The sequence below is a fragment of the Stegodyphus dumicola genome, chromosome X2 (genome assembly GCF_044657685.1).
Source record: "Stegodyphus dumicola isolate Sdum_Otavi_A_Nest chromosome X2, ASM4465768v1".
In the NCBI taxonomy this organism is placed as follows: domain Eukaryota; kingdom Metazoa; phylum Arthropoda; class Arachnida; order Araneae; family Eresidae; genus Stegodyphus; species Stegodyphus dumicola.
The window spans coordinates 55,331,797-55,356,391 of NC_140781.1; the positions used below are offsets into that span (position 1 = coordinate 55,331,797).

General features: G+C 32.4%; 1 protein-coding gene across 2 annotated transcripts in view; it reads right to left on the minus strand.

Annotated features, from left to right (window-relative positions):
- LOC118193082 (transcription elongation factor B polypeptide 3-like) overlaps positions 1-24,595 on the minus strand; it is a 242,034-nt gene that overhangs the window by 35,140 nt on the left and 182,299 nt on the right. Inside the window, exons 5-7 of one of the 2 annotated variants that reach the window (XM_085809426.1) lie at positions 20,934-21,023; positions 3,051-3,104; positions 1,442-1,539 (exon numbers count right to left, since the gene is read on the minus strand). In XM_085809426.1, the coding sequence (XP_085665552.1) occupies positions 1,442-1,539; positions 3,051-3,104; positions 20,934-21,023 (242 nt within the window). Of the gene's footprint in view, positions 1-1,441; positions 1,540-3,050; positions 3,105-20,924; positions 21,024-24,595 lie in introns of both variants that reach the window. The other variant, XM_085809425.1, reaches the window with a different exon arrangement.

Consider the following 24,595-nt stretch of genomic DNA (forward strand, 5'->3'; position numbering starts at 1 on the left):
ATATTTTTATAAATTTCTAACATTTGCCCTTTTTAACTCCAACACATCTTATATATTTTTAAAACTGAGCGTTTTATATATTTTTAATACTGAAAATACAACATTCATTTTCCTTCAGTACTGAAAGGAGATAATCATTTTTAGTTTAGTCCACTTTCTAACAAAACAGTTGCATGACTTAAAATAATCACTTTTTTGTTTACTTTATAAGAATTCAACAATGTTAATTGAAAAAAAAATATTAAATTGCTTTCTTTAACCAGCAAATCATGAAAAAATATATATATAGAACAATACAAGATGACTGGCTTTTAAAATTAAAGTTCTGCAAGTTAAACCAACTTAGGAGAGTACAGAATAATCATCAAAGACCACAGGTACCTAAACCAAAGTATTAAAAACATGACTGGATTTCTCAAATTAACCAGATTATAGTGAAACCAATTGGGAGAAACGTTTTTAACATTCACCAAAAATTAAGCCAATTTATTTCTTTGCTAAAGACATTTAATTTATAAAACCTTATCCTTTAAAAAATTAAAGAATATTTGTAGAATTTCTTTCCAAAGAAAATAGTTAAGTATAGATGCAACCTTCACATTTTTAAGAGCAATTAAAATGTAAAATTTTATGTATGCAAAATGCATTAAAAAGTAGTGTTACACCTGAAAATAATGGAAACAAAGATAAGCTGTTCCCATTCTTTGAAGGAAAAGATTACCTCTAAATCACAATGCAGGGAGGGGGAGACATTTTTCTAAAAATCTATATGATCAGATGATGAAACTTTTCCAACTAAAATGCTCATTTAAATTCAGAAGGAACAGAGTACATTTTTCTGTGTGCTTGAATTCCTGTTTTTTAAAAGCAGTGTTTTTATATGACGGAAGCTTAAGATCCCAAGTTCATTTCAATTAAAGTTATATATGTACAGACTACTTTTGCATTCCTGTTCATATTGAAAAAGTTGATAGTAGGTATTTGAATATGGCAAAGTACATGAGGTCTCTACCTAAGAGGAAGGATGCTTTCATGGAACACTTTGCTTAAGGGAAGTGATGAATTTACAGGGCAACATGAGGGGGAAACCAATCCATTGGGCTTTTGGAATAAAACTCGGACCAAACTTATAATAAGTATTCAGGTCTTAAACACTGATGAGGGGTCATGCAAAATTTGATGGCATCACTAGTTTTGATACATGCTGATACAATTACTCTCCTAAATTTGTACAACAGCCTTATTTATTTTGATGTCCTTTCATTCCACTCACTATAAGAAAGACAAAATAATTTTTTTCATTAAAATGAATTTCATGTGTTGAAAGGCAAAAGCAAACAATAAATGAAACATGAATGAATAAATATGTATATTACATATGCATGATGTACTGCATTACTATTATAATGCCCATTTTATTAAAAATGAAACTTGTACTTACTGGGTTGTAATGTTCAATAGTATACAGTTGCATTGGGTTACAGCGCTCCAGAATTGGTTTTACAAGAAAATAAGGCACCTCGCCCATATATTCAATAGCTGTAAGATAATACATAAACTTAACATCTTTTTCCTTTTAAGAATGAAAAATTATAAAGAAGTTTTAAAAACATAGAAAAATCTGTTTTGATATAGATTAAAAGATTTGAATCAGGGTTGACCAATTCTTTAGAAGCTATTCATCAGTTACATCAAAGATTACTGATTTATATTTTCCTCATGCACCAGTAGATCATGACATTGCATACATTAAATAATTATAATAAGCATGGTAAACAAAATGACAAGCTACTTATGATGTAATAAATTCCTGTAGCAGTTAGAAACACGATTTATAAAAACAAGGTACAGAAAAAGCTTTTACTCAATACTGGTATAATAATGAACTAAAAGAAGAAAATTAATTTATCATACAGTTTCATGGGAGCATGAAATTAAACTATACTCTTAAAAATTCATATAGAATTCTGTATCATGAATAATAAAAGAGAGGTCAAATACAATAAGATACTGCAAACTATAAAATATACCCCAACTTTATGAGACAAATAAAAAAACTTTTTCCGGTTATACTAAATAAAATTATTACTAAAGCTTAGGATATAAATGAACTAGAAAGTTAAAATATGCATTAAACAAAACAGCATCTAGATCTAAATAAACTCATGCATTTTCCTTCTACTACTACAAAAAATTTTATTTAAATAATAGGAAAAGCAGTTTTGAATACTTCTATTCTAAAACTTTCGCAAATTAAATGTGAATAATTAAAGCAAATTTCAGCTTAGTAGGCATTATAATGCTCATACTGCATTATATCTGAAGCCCCACTTATATGAGCTAGGCAAATGGGTTTTCTTAAGACAGTTACAATGAACACCCACAAATGATGTCATCAGTAAGAAAAATGTTCTTTTGTAAACAATTCAGAATTTGTAAAAATGAAACACAAACCTGGCAATGGATGACATACTAAAACTAAAATTCTTGACTTGAATATTGACTTAGTGTATATCACATTCCTCCAAAATACTTGGTTCTATCTTTACTTTTTTAACTTTCTATAAGTGAAATCATCTGATTTTGTTATTGTTGGAATTCGATTAAACTATCAAAGGCACATTAAAACTTTCTGTTTATATTTACATGCAAATACAATATATAACCTAGTGAAGTGTAAGTGCTAAATGTAAAATAAATTGACGATAAAATTCTGTCCATTCGTGAATCAAAATACATGGGTTTATGCCACCACTGTCAATACAATACAGCATGTCTATCACAACACAACTCGCATCATGACTTACTTTTAATTTGATTGTATGAAATAACAAGGAGTAGTAGATAGAGATCAGGAAACTTGTTTCCCTATTACTAAATAAATCTTAACAAATTCAATATTTAAAAGTAAACATTTTATCTGACATTTTATCAAAAACAATGCAGCTCCCAATTCCCTGCTTACTACGTTTAAAGATCTATGATAAATAATGATTGGCATACACTGTTCAATCAAAATATTTAAAAATGGAGAAATCAATGAAACTTACCATCAATATTATCAATCAGTATCCGGGTACAGATGTCAAAAAGCGATGGCACTTCTGAAAAATGAAAGTGATCTTTTACCTATATGTGTAACTAACAAAAAAATAAATATAAAAATACACTTTTTGAACTGGCCACTACTGTATTATTGCAAATTTACAGTTTATTACAATATAAATAATTTAACTACTGCACATTTTGAACAGCAATGTGTTATTCCACAGCATTTACACAGCACTTATTTGTAAGACTATATTAAATTTTCCTAATTCTTTCGAATCCTTCAAGATTAAACAAAATTCTTTTTATTCTTACCGCAAAATTTCAAATTAACCCTTTGCACTCGGGGCCTTTTTTGCTTGGCACACAACCAACTTGATACATTTTGCAGCTTTTTTGACACATTTCTTACCAGTAACTTAAAACCATAACACACAAATTAATGTATAAAATTTTTTTATTTTAAAATTTTTATATATCTTTCCAACTTTATAAACATAATTTCTTAATATTAGTCTGTAATTTTTCTGTGTATGATATTTCATGCAACAATTCCCAGGATGCATGCCTGACTTGTTGGGTCAATAATTACAATATATGTTGTTTGATGCCCTTTTCTGGGTTCATTTCTCTGAGCTTAGATTTTGTGAAAAATAAGAAAAGTTAAGATTTCAGATACGAAAATCTTATCTCCATTTACAAAGCGGTATCATTTTACATTTCACAAGATTATACAGAACAAGCATAGGAAACTGCTTAAAAAAACTACACGTAAACATTTACTGCTGTACATCGAGTTTCCCCATGAAACCAAGTAGTGAGTGAGAGTCACCTTTTAAGGGCAAATGTTTAAAACACTGAACTGAAACTAATGCCTGAAATTCACATTCACTTCTTGACATAACCTTCTCCATAATTTGATTGATTACTTTTAATTGAAACTGAAGTAATGGCGTTTTTGTACCATATTTTACATCATTAAAGCATGAGCATTATAGATTATAATGTCGAGGAGCCCAAAAAATAATATTTTATACCATTTGAAATACTTTCTGGAAGATGGTTAATATAAGTAGTGACTGCATCACTAATATCTACTCCACCCATATTTTTACCATACTGCAAAATACAGTTTGATTTTATAATACTTTCTTCCATATTATACTATTGTTTACCTTCTTTCTTTTTATCTTTAAATGCAACCAGATATTTTTACTATTCATCATTTTTACATTGTTTTGTCTCATTGATTTTGATAGGAAATATTTTGGCAGACCTTTCCTTGTTTTCACGATTGTGCCACAAACATTAATTTTTGCATCATCCAAATCTAATGCAAGTTACGAAATGAAAAAACAATCCAGATATAAGCTGTATCCTTTCTCCCATAGATCAATTATGATGGTTTTCGCCATATAGGTCCACCGCTCACTGTAAGACTGGTATTTTTGCCTATATATATTAAAAAGTTTCAAGCAAACTTGCATTGGATGCACTTTATTTATATACAGTCAAAAGTCGCTAATCCGGACTCGTCGGGACTTCCGGATTATAGATCATCAGTTTAAATCTGGTAAGATGGCATGCAGAAATTATAAAATTAAAAATATGAAACCGTAATTTATGAAATAAAGAACAATTATGATCTAAACGGTATCAAAATTTACAAAAAAAAAAAAAAAAAAAAAAAAAAAAAGCTTATTATTTATTTGTTTACTTTATTAAACATTTCTTTCAATGTAAGTTGTTTCATTTTTTATGTGATAATACATTCTCTTTAATTCTATAAACAGACATAATTTCTTGTTCAGTTACAAAGTTCTGCTGTTCAAGTCCTATAATTGCTGTGTCGAGAATACGGACTAATTTGTCAATCAAAATTTTTTCGTTTTCAATAACCTCTGTTACTTACTTCGCTATCAGAAGCAAATTATAATGATGAGGAATTTGATTTAAATCATATCAAAGACGGAGTACATCGAGATGAAATACTACATTTAGTAAGGAATTATAAGCCAAATAAAATAAAAACATCTGCCCTGAAGATAAGGATAGTGCTGACAGATCAACTTCCAATTCATTGCGGGCCGCGGCATTAAAGATAAACAAAGTTTAGATAAACAAAGGATATGCCTTTATCCATTTTTTGCAGCAATTCCACTTTCTGTTTAATGGACTTCGAAACATACTTTCACTTTGTAGATCCTTTACATATTAGTAAATATATATCAGAAATTCTATTTGACATAATCGAAAGTTCAAGCTTACTTTTATAAAATTGCTCTAACAGTCTGCAAAAAATAATAAGCCGAATCCAATTTGAAGATTAAGGAACACCGCAATCTACAACATTAAATGCATTAGATAATTTTACCTTAGCTTATACCGTCTGATATACATTAAATGCGCATTCGTTAACGTATTTTGCGCACGCGCGTATTCGCAGCCATAAAGGTCTTACGCGCATGCATCAACGCGACGCATCCACTCAAAGATTCATCAACAGTCAAATTTTTTTTTTCAGTTAATACACATTTTAGAATTTTTTTGCTCTTGGACCAATAATTGGTTTCAGTTTGTTAAATGTTTTAGCACTATTGTCTAGTGTAATGTGAAAATGGTGCAATATCAGCAAAAATCTGTCTTTTGACATTATTTTATTAAAAAAATGGAGTAGCAATTATTTGATTTGTAGTAAAGTACATCTTTAGATCCTTTTACTTATTACACCCATTAGCATATTTAAAAATCTATCTTTCGACATTATTTTATTAAAAATGGAGTAGGAATTATGTGAATTGTAATAAAGTACATTATTAGATCCTTTTATTTATTACCCACATTAGCATATTTAATGCTAAAAAAGGTTCATTTTTTCATTGGATAAGTGACTGAAATGAGAAGGACCAGGAGAATCTCAAGATGATCCATTAATGTTTGGATCTCAATGTTGGTCAAAATTTAGAAAAATTATTTGTTTGTTCCATAATTAAATTTATTATGTCATCATCGAAAAATACACAAAAAAACTTTTTTATCACAGTCACTATCTACTGCATTGTGATTAATACCAAGCATATCAATGTAAGTATACAGCTGTAAATCTTTTAGTGTTTGAGACCAATTCTCACTTACTGATGCAGCAAATGTTTACCTTACAGACAGCAATTGTCACTTACAGATGAGGTAAAAGGATTCAGTTCTGAATCTCATAAAATATTTGCATAAGAATTGGATAATTCACCGCTAAAGCAACTGACACTGCTGTTACAGAAATATTATTGTAATAAAGCTGTACACTTAGCTTCCAAAAAATATCACATTGGTTTGGAAATCTTAATGCAAATAACCCCCCCCCCAAACTTGCATTCACATAAAAGAAAAAACACCCTACTCAACATACAAAAAGAAGAAACTGAATAAAGACTGCATTAATGTGAGTTACACTTCCCTCAGAAAGCCACTTGAAAGAAAAATAAACAAAAGCACACATGCATAAAGACCAAGCATGCTTATTTGCATTACTGAATCCTGTTATCTACCTTCAGAATCAAATGAAACAGTCCAAGGTCAAGGCATCATAATTCCAATTTAGCTTGGTACTATGGACAGGGCACTGTCCGTTAGAATCAAAAATATTTACGTTATATATACGACATTATTATTTACATTATATATATGTAGCATATATGGCACACCCATCCAAACATCTTAAACATTAACCTTGACTGTCTTGCTTATTAATGAAAAGTGCATGTCAGGTGCTTAAAAATGTATTAGAGTAATCTACAGAAAATGAGCAGAGTTTCTGGCCATGCACTTTTTTTAAAATGGAATAAAATATATTAAGTAATGGAAAGGGGGAATGTTTAAAAAAGAATACAGTTATGAACAATGAAATATTCTGATGTAATTGGTTGTAGCAACATACACTTCCCAAAATAAAATTTATAAAAAAAAATCAAGTACAGTAACATGAAAATAATTATAATCAAAGAACAAAAATATCCAATGTAACATTCAGCATCATACAATACATACGTACGATGCTGATAATTAAATTCCCAGTACAAATCTTTACCTTTAAATCCTGTACAAAAAATGAAAAAATCCTTGAATTTAGGATAAATTTAATATCCTTATATATGATTTTTAGAAAAATAAAATTATTTCATTAGAAGCCATAGAAAGCACAATTAGAAAACCAACTTTGAGAGTTGATATGAACATACTGCAGAGGACTTGTGACAATATGCAATATCATGTTTCATTTTTGATTATATATGGGTATTAGTTATTTGCAGCATATTTTGTGAAGGGTGTTACAATCGTAGATACTACGGGAGACAGTAAACAAAAGTGTCGTTAACATTTTAACGTATAATGTGTAATCAATTATGTGGATGCTGATTTGTTAGTTATGACAAATGTCAGTTACATAATATGTCAGTATGGAATTTGGATTTATTGGATTATTTCAAAACACACTAAGGCTATCTGCTTAAGAAGAGGGATGCTTTCGTAGAATACTTTCTCAGGAACTGGCACATATTCATGTTATACATAAGGAAAATCACAAAAATCTCATGCAACCAGCTCATTCACCTGATTGAAATATCAGTGTTCCGGGGCTTTACCGCTTGGGCACTAGTGACCAGTTCAGCGGGGGAATATTAATAGAAACTAGTTCATTTTTAAATCAGTCATTGGAAGACTCAAATTAAAAATTATATTTAGAAAATTTGAAGGCAGACTATTTTTTAGAAATAATATATAATTGCAGTGAACCCCTTCTCAGAAATACTAATATCTTCCTAAGATGACTAGTGTTTTTGAGAACGGAAATAAACATAGGTTTTAATTATTATAGAAAATGAGTTCATCCACGCAAGTTTAAAAGGATATAGTGGAATCCTGAGCGGTCGATTTGAAGATAATTCTTTACATTTAGACACTTCTTATAAGCATTATAAGTATTATTTAATTTTGTGGATAAATTTTATTCAAAAATTTCTTAGTTATTGATTGAATTTTTATAACCTATAGTGAAGCAGCTTCCTCAGACAAACACCTCTTTAAATGAGCAGTATAAGTATGAAAATTTGGTATCAAATCTCATCCTTCTAAGAAGACCGACCACCTTCATTAAAGGGTAAATCATTTCGAACCACAAATGGTTGCCTTGAACTTAACTTTCCCATTTAAGCATATTTATTTTCTTTAACAAACATTTTTTTTAAAATTCCTTTATAAGAAAAATTTGTTCTTTCTTAACAGTATCATTTTGTACCAACATTCTCTGGAAGTGACCAGTAACCAGTTTAGGATGAAATATTATTCTAGATGTTGTTAGGTAGGTATTTTGTCATGGCTGCTGCTAATCTGTTGTAGGATTATCACTTAGGAAACGTGGTTTAGATAAGTTTTTAAAGGAAACTGTCTTATATTAGTAGTTAAACAAAAAGTATTGGCCGATGTCTTTTATTTCTTGGCTGGTTTGGTTTATTTAATTATGAGAAAGCACTCAAGGTTTATCTGCCTAAGGAGAAGGATGCCTTTGTAGACGACTTTTAAGGGAAAATGACGAAAACACCCATGTAGCCAACTCGTTCAGCAGGATTCGACCCCAGACCAAACAACCAGTGTTCAGCAAACTTCTATTACTTAAAGTCGCGTTTTTGCTTGGTGTTTCTTAATTTTCAGAATATCTTAATTTCTGCACGCCAGAAATCTATAGCAAAATTACATTAATATTTCTGAGCGAGATTTTATTTTGTGGTGGCTCTCTGTCCTCGGAATTTGTTAACAAGTAATTTTGCAGCTATTATTTGTCAATGCAAATTTTTAATTAAAGCAGATCTAGTTCACTTTGACATAATCCAATAAATCCAAATTCCATACTGACATATTATGTAATTTACTTTCATCATTACTAGCAAATCGATATCCAAATAATTAATTTAACACTATACATCAAAATGTTAACAACACTTTAAGAATAAATGAAAACAAAACAAGCTATAATTTTCACTAAAACAATATCAGATTAACATATGGGAAAGAAAATAATTTGATAATTAACTAAGAAATTATTATAGAGGTAACCTCCTGCAGTAATTTATCTTCCTTTTTCTAAAAAAATTTAGACTGTATTTTTCATGAAAAATTATCAGTAAATTTTTATAAAGAAAGATCAATTTATTAATTACCTTTGTTGATTAACTACATAATTTTAAATTCTACTAAGTGCTGTAAGTTGCATTAATTTTCTACTCATTGTCAATTTTTAAATACTTAAGTTTTTCAACAAAACGTTCATTCATTTATTAGTTCATTCAAAAATATAAATTACAAAAGTAAAAATCTCTCTTTCCTCCTTGCACTCCCAAATCATTATGCGAATATGCATTTACAGTTTTCGAAACCTGAAAACCTCATGTGTACAATGTTATGGCCACGCGATGATTTATTGGTACTATATTTTTTACCATGATATTTTCGATGACAATGTTTTTAAACTGCGAAGTTTTGGAACTGCTTTATTTTCGACCACGATGTTTCCTCTTTACTTTATTTACTCCCATGATGTTTTGTGCCACGATGTTTTCGGCGGACACCTATCTACAAATTCCTCGTACGTATACCTTGTGACAGTCTTCATAAAGTCATTTTAAATAATATTATATGGTAATAAATAATCTGATGCATTCAGAATAAATCTGAACCCACTGAATCTTGCTGCACCCATCAATGTTGCTTTGCACACAGCTTGTCAGGTATGGTCTGGTGACATGCTACTTTTTGGCAGGAGAGAAATGATGACTTGTTTGTTGGATGTGTTTTCATGTTACTCTTTTCTGATACCATGATAGGAATGGGGCCTTAGGTTCCATTGCAAATATTTTTCATCTTGATGGGTACAACATGAGCCCTTTTTTTATTTTGTGTAAGCAGTGTATGTACATCCTGTATAAAAGTTTAAAGCTATGATAGTGGAGTTTCCGAATTATTTTAAAACTGGAACATGAAAATTTAGCTATCTTATTTCTGCCATTTAGTATGTCTTGTTTTAAATCCTTAATCCAAATTCCCCCCAAAACATACTTTGCAATTGCAAGCCTTTGTCCCTTACAATCATGATTTACCCCTAAACAGCTATATAGCAGTTAAAGGGTAATGAAAGTAATCAGTAATGAGAGTGAAAAAATTACTTTCATTATAAAATAGAGATTCTAAAAGTTGATAATAAAACTTTAAAATTTATTTTTTGTAAATAATATGTAAGTTTAACATTTATAACTACTTTCCATGAGTTATTAGGTAATTCTATGCACTCTTTTAGTGCTTGCAATTAAAAAGCATTTTAAGACATTTCATTTATTTAGTTTCCACACTATGATTATGCGCATGTAATATCATTTCAAAGTCAATTTCTTTATTTTCTAAGAAAGCCTCACACAGCTTTTGTTATTACTGCATTTCAATTTTTGATAAATTAAGTTCTTAACCCACTGCAAACAGCTACTACATATACATAATGGACCATCATACAGTCATTTAAGTAAAACTTCCTTTCTCCTCCATACTGGATTAAGGGTTTAATTTTGAAGAGATCACAAATTACTTCATTTGATTAAAAATGTGGGTCAAAAATATCTGAGAAACCCTGTTATAAAATAAAGCAGAGTTCTCACTTTAAAAAAATGAAATTTCCTTAGCATAACATGCAATTATAAGTCCAAATATTTTCCACAAAATGTATCACAATAAAAAAAATGAATTGAGGAGTGATATAAGCTGACAAATACGGTGCTGTTAGAAAACCAATTTTTTTTAAAATTTTTTTTCATGCAAAAAAATATTTTCCCCTTACACATACCTGCCAACCTCTAAAGATAAAAATTCAGAAGATTTCTCCAAAATTCAGAAGAACACGAAGAATTAATATCATGCTTTGATATTAAAAAAATAACAATTAATACAAATAGAAAAAAGAAAATTGTACTTACATTAGTAAATCTCAATTAAGTAGTAACTAAAAAAATTTATTAGGAAACATAAAACAAGAACTTAATGTTACACAAAAAAATTATTGCAATGAATTTAAAGTGCATTTTCTGGTTTTAGCCAAAAATTGTTTGGAAAATTTCCTGTCATAACAATTAGTTTCTTTATAACATTTAGCAATTAAAATGTTTTCTAGAGTTTTTGGTGAAATTGAGGAACGAAACATAGTTTTGTTTTTCTTCACAACACTGAAGACTCTCTCGCACTCAGCATTACTGAGTGGAATTACGAGAATAGCACATAAAACTCTTGCTAGTCTATCATATTTTGGTGTTCTGTCAGCTCTTTTTATTCTTTTTAAAGTACCAACGAGGACATCAAGTCTATCTTCTCCAGAACTGGCAAAATCTTCAAACTGTGCAGCAGAAAATTGGTTCTGTAGTTCATCTAAAGCATCATTATGGCATTCATTTACTTTAATTCTTAAACAAAAATGGAAATTTATCAATAAAAAAAGAATCTTTTCAAAAGATGAATTTTAAATTTGTTTAAAATTTGCCACTTCAGCATTTAAAAGAACTTCACACTTTTACACACGTTGCAAAATGCATACAGTCAAAAGTCGTTAATCCGGACTCGTCGGGACTTCGGTGATTCCGGATTATCGATTTTTCCGGATTATAGATCATCAATTTAAATCTGGTAAGATGGCATGCAGAAATTATAAAATTAAAAATATGAAACCGTAATTTATGAAATAAAGAACAATTATGATCTAAAGGGTATAGAAATTTACAAAAAAAAAAAAAAAGAGCTTAATATTTATTTGTTTACTTTATTAAACATTTCTTTCAATGTAAGTTGTTTCATTTTTTATGTGATAATACATTCCCTTTAATTCTATAAACAGACATAATTTCTTGTTCAGTTACAAAGTTCCGCTGTTCAAGTCCTATAATTGCTGTGTCGAGAATACCGACTCATTTGTCAATCGAAATTTTTTAGTTTTCAATAACCTCTGTTACTTTCTTCGCTATGGGAAGCGAATTATATAATGACGAGGAATTTGATTTAAATCATATCAAAGACGAAGTACATCGAGATGAAATAATACATTTAGTAAGGAATTATAAGCCAAATAAAATAAAAACATCTGCCCTGAAGATAAAGATAGTGCTGACAGATCAACTTCCAATTCATTGCACACCGCGGCGTTAAAGATAAACAAAGTTTAGATAAAGAAACGTTAAAGTTTAGATAAACAAAGGATATGCCTTTATCCATTTTTTGCAGCAATTCCACTTTTTGTTTGATGGACATCGGAACATGCTTTCGCTTTGTAGATCCTTTGATAGCTCCAGAATCGGAAATTCTTTTTGACATAATCGAAAGTTCAAGCTTACTTTTATAAAATTGCTCTAACAGTCTGCAAAAAATAATAAGCCAGATCTAATTAGAAGATTAAGGAACAGCGCAATCTGCAACATTAACTGAATTAGATAATTTTAGCTTAGCTTATACCGTCCGATATACATCAAACGCACATTCGTTAATGTATTTTGCGCACGCGCACACGCCTATTCGCAGCCGTAAAGGTCTTATGAGCATACGTCAGCGCGACGCATGCGCAGAAAATTTGTAGCTTTGAGGTCCAGATTATAGATCATTCCAGATTATGGGTGTCCGAATTAATGACTTTTGACTGTAGTTATTTCCTTTGAAGGATTCTTTAATTATTGGAAATTCGGCTTTGTAGGCAGGCCGAAAATATTGAGAATACTTTTTTTTTTGAACTCATTTCGTAACGACGACGTATTAAGAAAATTCGTAGCATGTGCAAACAAACAAACAAACAAAAAAAAAAAAAACAGAATGTGACAATCCACGCTCGCTGAGTCCGAGCTGAGTAATTCCCTTGCTGCTGAAGCAAACGCGAAAAAAATAATCTGGCGCCCAGAAAGAAAAGAGTGGGAGAAACAAGTTCAGCGCATTGGATTGGCTGGTTAAGTGACGAGTTGGGAGAAACCGCAGGTTACTGGATTCGAAGTAGTCGGTAGTTGGCGGTAAAACAAGATGCAATTGGCAAAAATTGCTGAATTGGCGATTTTTTAAAATTTCGACAAAAATCACTAAAAACACTTGAAAAAGGAAAAAAACATAAAAAATGGATTACGATCATAAAATCGTAAAGACAAACGCATTTTCGTAAAAATTACGAAAAATTCGTAAAGCTTGGCAGGTATGCTTACAAGATATGCATATTTTATTGAAGTATATATTGACCATTTTGGACCAACGGCTTTTGTGATCTTCCTGGCAGTAGCTTGTTCCATACTCATGAAAGTTCTGATTTTTGCTTACAAAAAAAAAAAAAAAAAAAAAACTTATCCAAGTTACTCCTGACATTTTCATTTGAAATAAGTGTTTTACTGTTTAAATAATTTTGTGAAGACTACAAGAAGAATAATGCAAGGCTGCCAGATATTGTGATCGTGGTAACTGAGATAGCATATCCTATCTAAGCAGTAACAGCTTCTGACAAATTACTAAACTTCTTCGACATCTGGCACTATTATTGTGAAATATTACACTCTTTTGTTGGACAACTCTGGCCTTTTCTGTTTGCTAGTATCACTCAATTGAGTCAAGTTGATGAAAGTGCATTCTTAGTTGAATTGTAGAATTGTCTGGTAGAAACTCAAAGAAAAAAAAAAAAAAAAAAACTCTTGAAATCCTAGCATAATATTTTTTTACGAATGTTCATTTTTGAAGCACTTTGAGTTATCCCATGATTTCTTGTGTTTGATGTTGTAAATAATCTACTTCTTGCAAATCACATGATGCCAAGCATCACCCTAGAAGGGACCAGACGTGTTCTATGGGATTTAGGTCTGGGAACCTTGCAGGTCAATCCCTGTATTCAATACTCTCATTCTCCAATAATTCTGCGACAGCTGTTGTAAACTGAGGTATAGCATTTTTGTCATGAAGAAGGAAGTCTGGATCCACAGCACCTCTAAACAGATGTATGCAAAGCAAGAGGAACTTGATACAATAGCAGATACCAGTGACTGAACCTCCTTGGGAAATACAGAGGTCAGTATGGCTACCAAGCAGGATACCACACCAGGCCAGAACATTAGTACCTCCAAAACAGCCCCTTTTGATGATGTTGTCGGGGTGATTGCATGTTCCCTTATCTCTTCAGATGTATATGTGTCCAAGAATTGCTCATCAGAATAAACTGGCTCTTATTTGTAAAGAGCACTTGACTCTACTTCTGTTGCGTCCAGTTCTTGTGTTCCCAGTACCACAGAAACCAGCATCTCCTATGAACAGGCATTAATGGCACACAATTTACTGGTCTTTATGCATGCAGACCATGTTTGCATCCTCCTGGCTTTAGCTCCTGCTATCTGCCATCTTTCTTTTGTCAGTAAGACACTATACTAGTTATCTGCTGACATTGTTGCCTTTAGATAACCACTTCTGAACGCTCAAACAGCTGTTCATGCCATTTGGAATATTCTCGAGGCTTGCAAAACAATGCTCTGAGTGATCTCGATCTCCTTGCCTACACTTGTTATATTTCACCCTTCTTTCAACTTTCCAGTGATGCTACCTTGTGTAGTCACTCAAATGACCTGTCCTAGATTGCATCTTGAGAGTATCAAAAGATGGTGTCAAATGAATGCCATTGAAATAACTGTGCATTTGCTTTCACTGAATTGATAAGAGTACACTATGTGTGACACCTCTTCCAACACTGCTCTGCTTAAAACATGTGCCATACATGTGCATGCCCTACTGTACCAGTTCTAAATCTATCTCCTGATTGGGTTTTTTCAACTGTACTGTTGTCAAGTTCTACTTTTATGCCAATTTCTTACCCTCATCCTTAATTTTTATATGACTCTATAAAGAACTACAAATTGTAATAACAGAAATTGAAGCTATTGTTAATGCCTGGTGAATATATTATGTCTGTAATTCTTTAGAACAATTTCCTCTAACTTCTCCTCATTTTATAGCAGGGAACATTCTATCTTTTGTACCAGACCTAGCTATATGGAGGAAGTTAACTCTAGCAGAAATATCATCATGAAGAGGTATCTATACTGCCAAAGGTTGCAGAATAAATTCTGGTATATATGGTGGAAGGAATACCTTAAAGTAGTTAAAAAAAGTCATTACTGTGTAGCACCTATCAACGAGGCAAATGAACATAAAACTGATGACAGATGACATTGTGCTAATATAAGATGACACATTACCTTGCCATATGTGGAAACCCAGGAAAAATTATAGAAATTCATGCAGGAATACAGTACAAAGTTGTACTTGAGACTCCAACAGGAATATTAAGGAAACTAGTGCAGCTACTTTTCTATTTGGATTGATTACTGAGCTTGACCTACTTGGATGAACATGGACTGATAAACAGCTTGACCAACTTGGTACAGTAGGAGCAAATCTGTAAGCTGCTGGGTGCAACTTACAGATTTTAAAAATGATTATGCTCTCACACTTGCAGCTATTGAGTTGCTGTTGCTACCTCTTAATTCCTGTACATAATGCATTACACTGGCTTGTGATTACCTTTAAGCATTTGCATCAAGTATGCAATGTTATGGAAAAATGGAGCTACTCAACCTCTAAGATAATGATTTTCACCTTAACAAAGTGTTGTTTTATTGGAATCAGATATACTGAATTATCACTATATGGGATAAATCACAAAAAACAACCATGCAGCCAGCCCATTTGTCTGGGATTACCTAGCCAGCATTCAATGTTAAACATAAATCAGTATCACAAAAGTCAAAAATAAAATTTTCATATTCTCTATTTAAAAAAAAAAAAAAAAAAAAAAGAGAGAGAAGAGGGAGAGATGTCAATCGCTGTTTTTTGAAACTACTGGAATCAACTATTAAAATAATGTGTTAAAAAATTGAAAGCTTTGCTCCATTAAATTTGTCTCCTATCCATAACTACGATGTTATAGACACTAAAATACCTCTCAGTATCTATGCCATTTATGGGACTACGAAGGCTTTGAATAGCTGCCTTTACAATCTGGTTAGATTCTGAAAGTGCAATACTTATACATAACGATATGTGTTTTGTAAATTTAAACTCTCTTGTACAAACTATTTTAATCTGTCAGTTATTTAATTTTTCTGATGATCCATATTGATGAAAATTTCCGATAATTTGTTTACTGTACTGAGAAAATGAAACAAAAAGAAATGTGCACTCATTACAGTCTGTGACATGGTTAAGCTGGCTAAGTGAGATGACGATGGGGCAAATATGTAGATACATCACAGGAGGTGAATGAGCATGAGGTAGAGACTTGAGTCCATATCTGGCAATTTGCTGGGCAGTGAGAGTTAGGTGAATTAAGTACCGTAATTTCCGGAAGAAACGCCGCGGCGTTTACGTGTTTAAAACTTAAATTTTCAGCGGGTGCGGCGTTTAGGTGCACTGAAAATAAAATATTTCCTATGATGGTCATTGTACATAGTTTGGATGGCCTTGTCATTGTGCATAGACTGGTGCTGTTCCCACACAAAAGACCACTAAGTTGCTTTTTGCGAACATTATTTTGTTTACATTCCAACCCTTGAACGGACCTACATGCCTTATTCACCCTAAATGAGATCTCAGAACAATAACATTCTTCCCCCTTTCAAATCAACATTCTCATCAGTTTGAATAGTCTCTTTCCTCTGTGATTCGATGAATCTTCCAGGACCCATCCTCTCCTCACCCCTGCCTTTTCTGCAATTTTTTTCAAAGGCGGACACGACTCCACCTGCCTCGCAATGACGAACTCTGACGTATTACCCTTTCAGCATGAATAGATTTTTCTTGGCATTCTGCCAAATACAGATCCCCATCATTTTGGGTACAAGTACTTGTTGGATAGTTTTTAAGTAAGAAGGGAGCGGAAAATTTTTGAAAATGTCTCTAACTCTAAACCGCACAGAAGCTACACATTTCTTACCTTTAATTTATTTTTGAGTTATGGTTTCATTTCATGCATTTTTCTTAACTGGTATGTCATATATCAGGACTTAGGTTGAGTTTTTGCATCTATACGGCCTACGACGATGTCACGCGCAATTTAATCTATTGCGGCGTTTCTGTGTAATTTTAATTTTTTCCCACCATTTTTCTCGAGTGCGGCATTTACGCTGATGTGGCCTTTCTTCCGGAAATTACGGTATATTATCTTTAAATACCTATTTCTGGGAAGTTGCGGGGCAGCGAGAGTCAGGTGAATTAAATATATTATCTTTAAATACATAAATATTTTGCCTTTAACTGTTAATACTAAATTTCCTTTTCATTTCTTAAATATGAAAATTATGCATCCCGATTAATGAGCTAAGAAACCAAAGGGTGAGTGAGTTTGCGAGTTTCATGGCGCATAAAAGGCTATAATGCACCAGATGAATGGTGAGAGTTTTCAATACATACAGGTAAAACCAATATTAAAAATATGTTTATGATGATGATGATGATGAAATGACTAGTCAACAGAATGACTGAAACTTGAAATGTAAATGGAAGCACTCACTTACTTGATGTAAAGGATGTGATTGTTGATACACAGGATACCCAAGAGTCCCCTTTGGCTCTGTCTTCTAACTCTCTGTGCATTTGCTTTGGCTTTTTTAAAGCTACAAGATTAGACAAGTAGGATACCAGCGAAACTTTCTCCAAGCTTTTCATTGCAGTCTTAAGAGTTTGCAGTTTGCAAAATGAAAGCAGTTTCAACATTACACTTGTAAAATTGAACAGTTTTTGAAGGCTATAAGATTAGACAATGTAGGATACCGGCAAAACTTTCCCCAAGCTTTTCTTTTTGCACTGTCTGCTCCACCATGGTTTAGGGTATTTTTGTAATCTCATTGAAGAGAGAGGAATACAGCAGTTTATTGTGTGAATAATTGACCTCGGTAACAGTTTCCATTGCATTATCTATTGGTACATCACTCAATATTTCTTTCGTAAGCTCTGCATAAAAGGAAAAAAGATCCCAATCTGCTTTCCCCAGAATGAAGCGTACAGGTCTAGAAATAGTTACCTCTTTATCTGCAAAAGTTATAAAAATAGGAAAATGATCGCTGTCATGTAGATTATTTCCAACATTACACTTGCAAAATGGAAGCAGAGATGGTGAACAGGTAGCGAGGTCAATGCTGTGAAAGGTCCTCGTAGGCTGGTGGAAGTACGTTCTCCGTTACTAAGGAGGCAAAGAGAATGGTCATTGATCATTTCTTCAAATTGACTACTATGCAAGTTTTTGTCTTTACTTTCCCCAAAGAGGATTACGACCGTTGAAATCGCAAAGAAAAATGAAGGAAACAGGCAGCTCTTCAATTATATTAAGTCCTGCTGCTCAATGCGTTTGCTGAAAGGCAAGTATATCGAACATGCTGAAATTAACCTTCATGTACTAACCTGCACAGCTTGGAGGAAGTTGAAAGCTTGGACGAAAGTTGAAAGAGGGAGAATGCTTAAAGAATAATCAAGCGAGGCGAGTAAACCTACACCTCTGCTAACATGTTCATTAACTGGCTGATTTTTTCTGACAAAACAATATCTCCGAAGCTTCAGCTGTTGCTCAGGTTTCACTAAGGTTTCTTGAGCTGCAAAGCAGGCAGGATTATGTGCACTAATTAGTTCTTCTATAACAACAAGATTTTTGTTGAAACCATAACAGTTCCAAGTTCCATTATGACTGCTTATTTCATCTGTGCTGCTATTTTATCAGACGTGGGAGGAGATGTCTTGGAATTTCCATTTCGCCCTCCACATCCATCTCGGAATGTATGCCTTCAGGGCTCCAGTATTCAGTACAGCTGATGCTCTGGTTTGTTAGTATTTTATTTGGTTTATTTTCCAATTTTCGTGCCGTTTTTGTATTTGTTGTTTCTTTAGTATCCTTTTATGTCCTTGGGAATGATAATTTTTGGTTCCTACCAGGGAAGCTTTTTTCTGCATAGTGATATCTGTTTGGGTCGCTATTGATTTAATGCTTTTAACAGCTTTAGCATATCATGTGCTTTGTTCTGGCTGTATGCTTGACACTATTTTTCTAGCTTCTGGATACGAAATCCTTTGCGTTACCTTGATGACCTGAACTTGCTTCTTAGCTTTCCACTTTGGGCAGGATCTAGAAAATATGGTGTGGTTTCCCTTGCAGTTTACACACAGTGGCTCAGCAATGCAGTTTTCACAGTCATGGCCCACCATAGAGCATTGAGTACATGTAGAGCTAACATAACAGGTTAACTTCGAATGGCCAAAACGCTGGCACTGGTAACACTGCATTGGGTTTGGAATATAAGGTCTTACAGTGCACCATAAGTAACCGGCCTTAATATTCTTTGGCAAATCAGGCGTATTGAAGGACAGGATAACGTGCTTTGTATCAATCAGCTGACTTTCTTTATGCATCTTGAGAATAATTTTTTTATGCATCTTGAGACTATTTTTTTTTTTTTTTCATCTTGAGACTAATTCCTCATTCAAGATAGAAAGAAAATCACTCTTCAGCAATAATTTAGTGTCTTATGCACTGAGGCAGAGACTTCCCCACTCCCAAGTTTGGTTAAGGAAAGAAGAGCTGTAGATTGACTGGTAGAAACAAATTTCATGCAGTCATTTTACGTTTTTTGGTTCTCCTGCCCAAGACTGTACATATTTTTGAATCAGAAAGAGTGATATATTTTTAATTTGCCTGGTATAGAGTTGTTTATGACTATAAAACGAAGTTGACTATTAGGTAAAACTAACACTAGTATTTTCACTTGTTTTCGCTTTTTTTGGAGGCATAATTATGTTCAGTTGAAGTGTTTAAATATGATTTGGCTATGTTTGAAAGAGAAAAGATTCAGGTCCAACTGCCCTGTCCACCATGGAGCCCAACAAGGGAACACAGAATGCTGTGTTAGGGATAACCAGACCTATAAGCAAACTGAAGCCCCACAGTCAGCTTTTCTGAAAGCAGATACTCCTGAAAGCTTATCCCCAAGCCACTGACACAAGGAGTAGTGACCAGCCGATTGACAACCGTAGGGATGAAAGATGCCTCCTGTTTAGCTGAAGCAGAAGCCAAAGCAGTGTGTTGGGGCAAGTACCTCGCACTTCAACTACCAGAACCCTCCTTTCCAGCGACACGGGTCTCCATCACAGCAAACACATGGGCAGTTTTCTTGCCACTCGAATACAAGAGCTGTAATAGCATTTGATGATGAGCCCCAACCTCCAAAGAGGAAAACCACAAGGGAGAAGGGAAAGGAAAAAGTTCCAGCCAAGAGGAAACAGAAATGAGGATAGAAGACTGGGGCTCCAGGATCATGACACCCATCTCACCAAGAAGATGATCCCCTGAAGGGCTAGGGTACCTCAGGATTGCCACACCCGTATTCACAGAAGTGAGGCCCTGAGGGATGAAACCAAAGGGAGGATATGGGAAACTTTTATCTTTTCTTTCCATCTGGTATGTGGGGCTGAGACAGAAGGAGAGTGGGAGAAATATATTCATTTGCAGGTGTCAAGGGGAATGGAGAACTGGGCAAAAAGTAATTCAGGTGAATCGACATACAAATCAGATTTAATATTTTGTGAAGAAAATATGCACCACTTCTTAAGCTGCTTCTACAGTTAATGTCCAATTAATCTAAGTATCATTTCTAATTTAAAATCATACCAAATTTCATTTTGTTACATTGACTCATAAGGTGTTAAGACAATATACAGCATAAAATGTTATCAGAATAATCCACATTTTAAATTCAAAATACAAAATTATAAACTAGCTAAAAAATTAGAAGAACAAAAATGTTACTTGCCTTGCTTACCTAGGAAGTAAGCATTTCTGCGCCCAGAATAAACAGCTGTTTTTTCTCTTCTTGAAGATGTGAATCTTATAGCATCTTCATTAGAAAGAACTAAAATGATACAATATATAAGAAGTGTAGAAAAAAGAATGAATAACCTCTGATTATTAAAATAAAAAGATTGAATTAAAAAAGTAAGCGAAGACTGAATAAACACAAAATTTTTGCAAACGGCAACATATACACCCAGTCTATGTAAGAACAGATAAAATTACTGTTAAATTAAATAAAGAAATTCACAATGATCACTGATTTTTGAAAGCTTGGTTTACAGCACATTCAAATTTACAGGCGTCAGGGAAAATACTGGAATTTCATTTATTTTATTTACCTGGGTATTCCCCCCTCTTTTTATTAATTTCACAGCCTGAAAATCAAGAGGAACAATTATATGGTGCTTGTAATTTTTGAAGGGAGGAAAAGGACAGCATTAAAATTTCTATAAATAGATTTATTAGTAGTTACTGTCTGCAATACTATTTTTATAGTTATCATTCCATCTTTTGCTCTGTTAGATAATTTAACATTTAATAAATATTTTTAAATTATTAATTTTAGGTCTGCAAAAAACTTTCTTTAAAATTGTCATCAGTGAAAAAAATTTCTGCTTCCTTCAATTTCTGATCATATTGATTGAGTTTTCATTCTGATGTATTTTAATAAGTCTTCAGTACAACTGGAGTATCCTTTTGTACTATTACTCCGAAAAAGTACAAAACTACATTGAACTTATTTGAATAGAAAGCAACACTTTTACAAACCTAGCCTCCCACTACACTGAGATAGACCTAATTTTTATCTAGATGTGCAATTCCCAATTATTGTTACTTGAAACTCAATAATTGATACTTGAAATAATTGTTACTTGAAATGTTACTCTTTTTGTAGCTATGGGAGGAATAAGATAATTGACTTGTCTAAAAATCTGAGGTTTTAATAAATGAAATTGAAATACATGTGGAATAGATTTGAGAGACTTCAAAAACAGGTCATTCACAAGAACAATGTTACTGTATCAAAAATTTCTAAATTGTATATTAAAAATGCACGTAAAATAATGTATTTCTAATTATGCTTATAAAGAATCTTTACATATTACGTAGGCTTTCATATTATTTATACATACATAACTTTTCACAGTTAACATTTCTTGCTTTACCTTTAAAACTTATTACTTGAAATTTCACACTCTCAAAATTTAATTTAAATCAAATTCTACCTGCAAGTGAGTAAGTGTAGAAGAAATTTCATGATTAGTGAATTAAAGTTAAGAAATTTAAGTGATTTATTTTACACACACATACACACAAACACCAAAATATAAATAAATAAAAATAAAAAAATAAAAATGTTCAGGAATTCCAGTATCTATAAATAAATGTTTCTGTAATGTGCACAGGACTTAAATACATAATACCCTAATATGCTGGTTAGTAAACTTATTGCTTAATAAAATCAGCTTCTTATTACGTTCAAATATCTAGGAACCAAAGCAAATATATACTAATCAGTAGAAAAACTGCTGCTTATTAAACTCATCTTCACTGCTTATAAAACTCAGATTAGCAAAAGACTTATTCTTCAGGGCTAGAATATGTTACTAGTATCTATAAACACCGACTGTAGTTCATCCATTTAACTTATTGAGGACAATGGCTTATTTCATGTTCAGTTATGCTGTGCTTAAATATAAGGGTTTAGCTGAAATTTCAACCAGTGTAGTTCTACCAACACTCCCTTTTATCAGAGGATGTCAGTTCTCCCTTTAAGTCTGGCATTACAAACTTCTTAATGTATGTTATACAGTACACAGTCCGAAATCCGGACTCGTCGGGACTTCGGCAATTCCGTATTTGGGATTTTCCGGATATTAGATCATGAGTTTACATCTAAGTTATGTCTAAATCTAAGTAACAAATAAGTAAGATGACATGCAGAAATTATAAAATTAAAAATATGAAATCACAATTTATGAAATAATGATGATCTAAAAGTATCAAAATTTAGGAAAAAAAAAAAAAAAAAAAAAAAAAGCTTAACTTTTTTTTCAATGTAAGTTGTTTAAGTTGCTTCGTTTTTTGTGCTAATACTTTATCTTTAATTCTGTAGACAAACATAATCTCTTGTTGAATTCCTGTAACTGCTGTTTCAAGAATTCCGACTAACTTGTCAATTGAAATTTCCCTGTTTTCAGTAACTTCTCTGTCATATTCTTCACTATCGGTAGTGGTATTTTCTGGATCTAGAGCCATACTACAGATTTTGCTATTCATTAATTGATTGATGATTGAGAAGCATTGTCATCACAATGAAAAACTTCTTTTATGTCATCTTCATTTATTATCGCTTCTCCACATTTCCTTACAAAATCCATTAATTGGAAAATTTCACCTTTGTTTTGAGATATCCGAAAACCGTTAAAATTAGTGGCTATCTATCATCAAATGTAACTAACCTTCACTATACACATTTGGCTATGCATCATAAGCTTGGCAACTAATGACAAGTTGTTCCGTTAAATTTTATCTTGCTTCTATCGTGCACTGAGACAATTAAGCCTGACTTGTATTAGTTTAGTTATTTTTTATACTAATGTCTATTTCTTGCACATGCTAAATGTTTATCAGAGTTCTGAATAAATAAATTCCTACATATACTTAAGCCTTATTGATGGCTTGTGCTAGATATCTTATCGCCTGATGCAGTCTCTGTGGGTCTTAAATTCTGCGACTCGTCGTGGCCATATGAGCCCTGGCACTGGTTTTGGGTTCATGTGAATAACAAACAAGTTATTGTTAATTCAAATAGCCTTAAATGTAATCTTTGGGTCTATGAGCATCATCAACAAAATCTGTTTTTAACATCTGGAAAGAAGTTTTTGGTAAATTATTCCTCGTCAACATTTTTTAGTGCATTTAACTTAAATCTGTAATCATCGCCAAGCATAATGCCAACATAGAAGGTTACCTTACTCCTTTATTATTCAATTACACTAACATAAAAAATTGTTTAGGTATCTCTACATGAGTCATTACTCAAGTTGTCATGTGTTGATAAACATGCGGTGATAAAAGGAAAGTATAATAAATAATGATTCACCAAGTTGGCGTCAGATCAATGATTATCTATGTGGAATGTTTCGGTTTGAGATGTGCCAAGCAGATACGCAGCAACGCAGTCAAATTACTCATCATACAAATTTATGCTAAAATGATTGTTTCTTCAATAATAAGGTATTTTATTTAGTGTTGAAATTAAGAATCGGGACTCTCCAGATATTTTATTATGCACAGAGCGGGGGAAATCAAATGCGCATGCATAAAGCCTATGAGGAAAATGTTGTTGGTGATTTTGAGGTCCTGATTTTAGATCATTCTGGATAATGGATGTATGGATTTCGGACTTTGTACTGTATAAGTAACTGTAACTATTATTATTATTAATCATAACTGTAAGATAGAATAGTAGAGTATCAATGTAGAATAAGCAATGTTTGAGTACATCTTGTAATCATCACTGAGCACATATCTAACGTATAAAAATAATACATGGCGTAGTCGGCAATAGATTAAAAAGAAAATCTCTTTTAAAGAACCATGCAGTGTCACTTACGAATAATGATA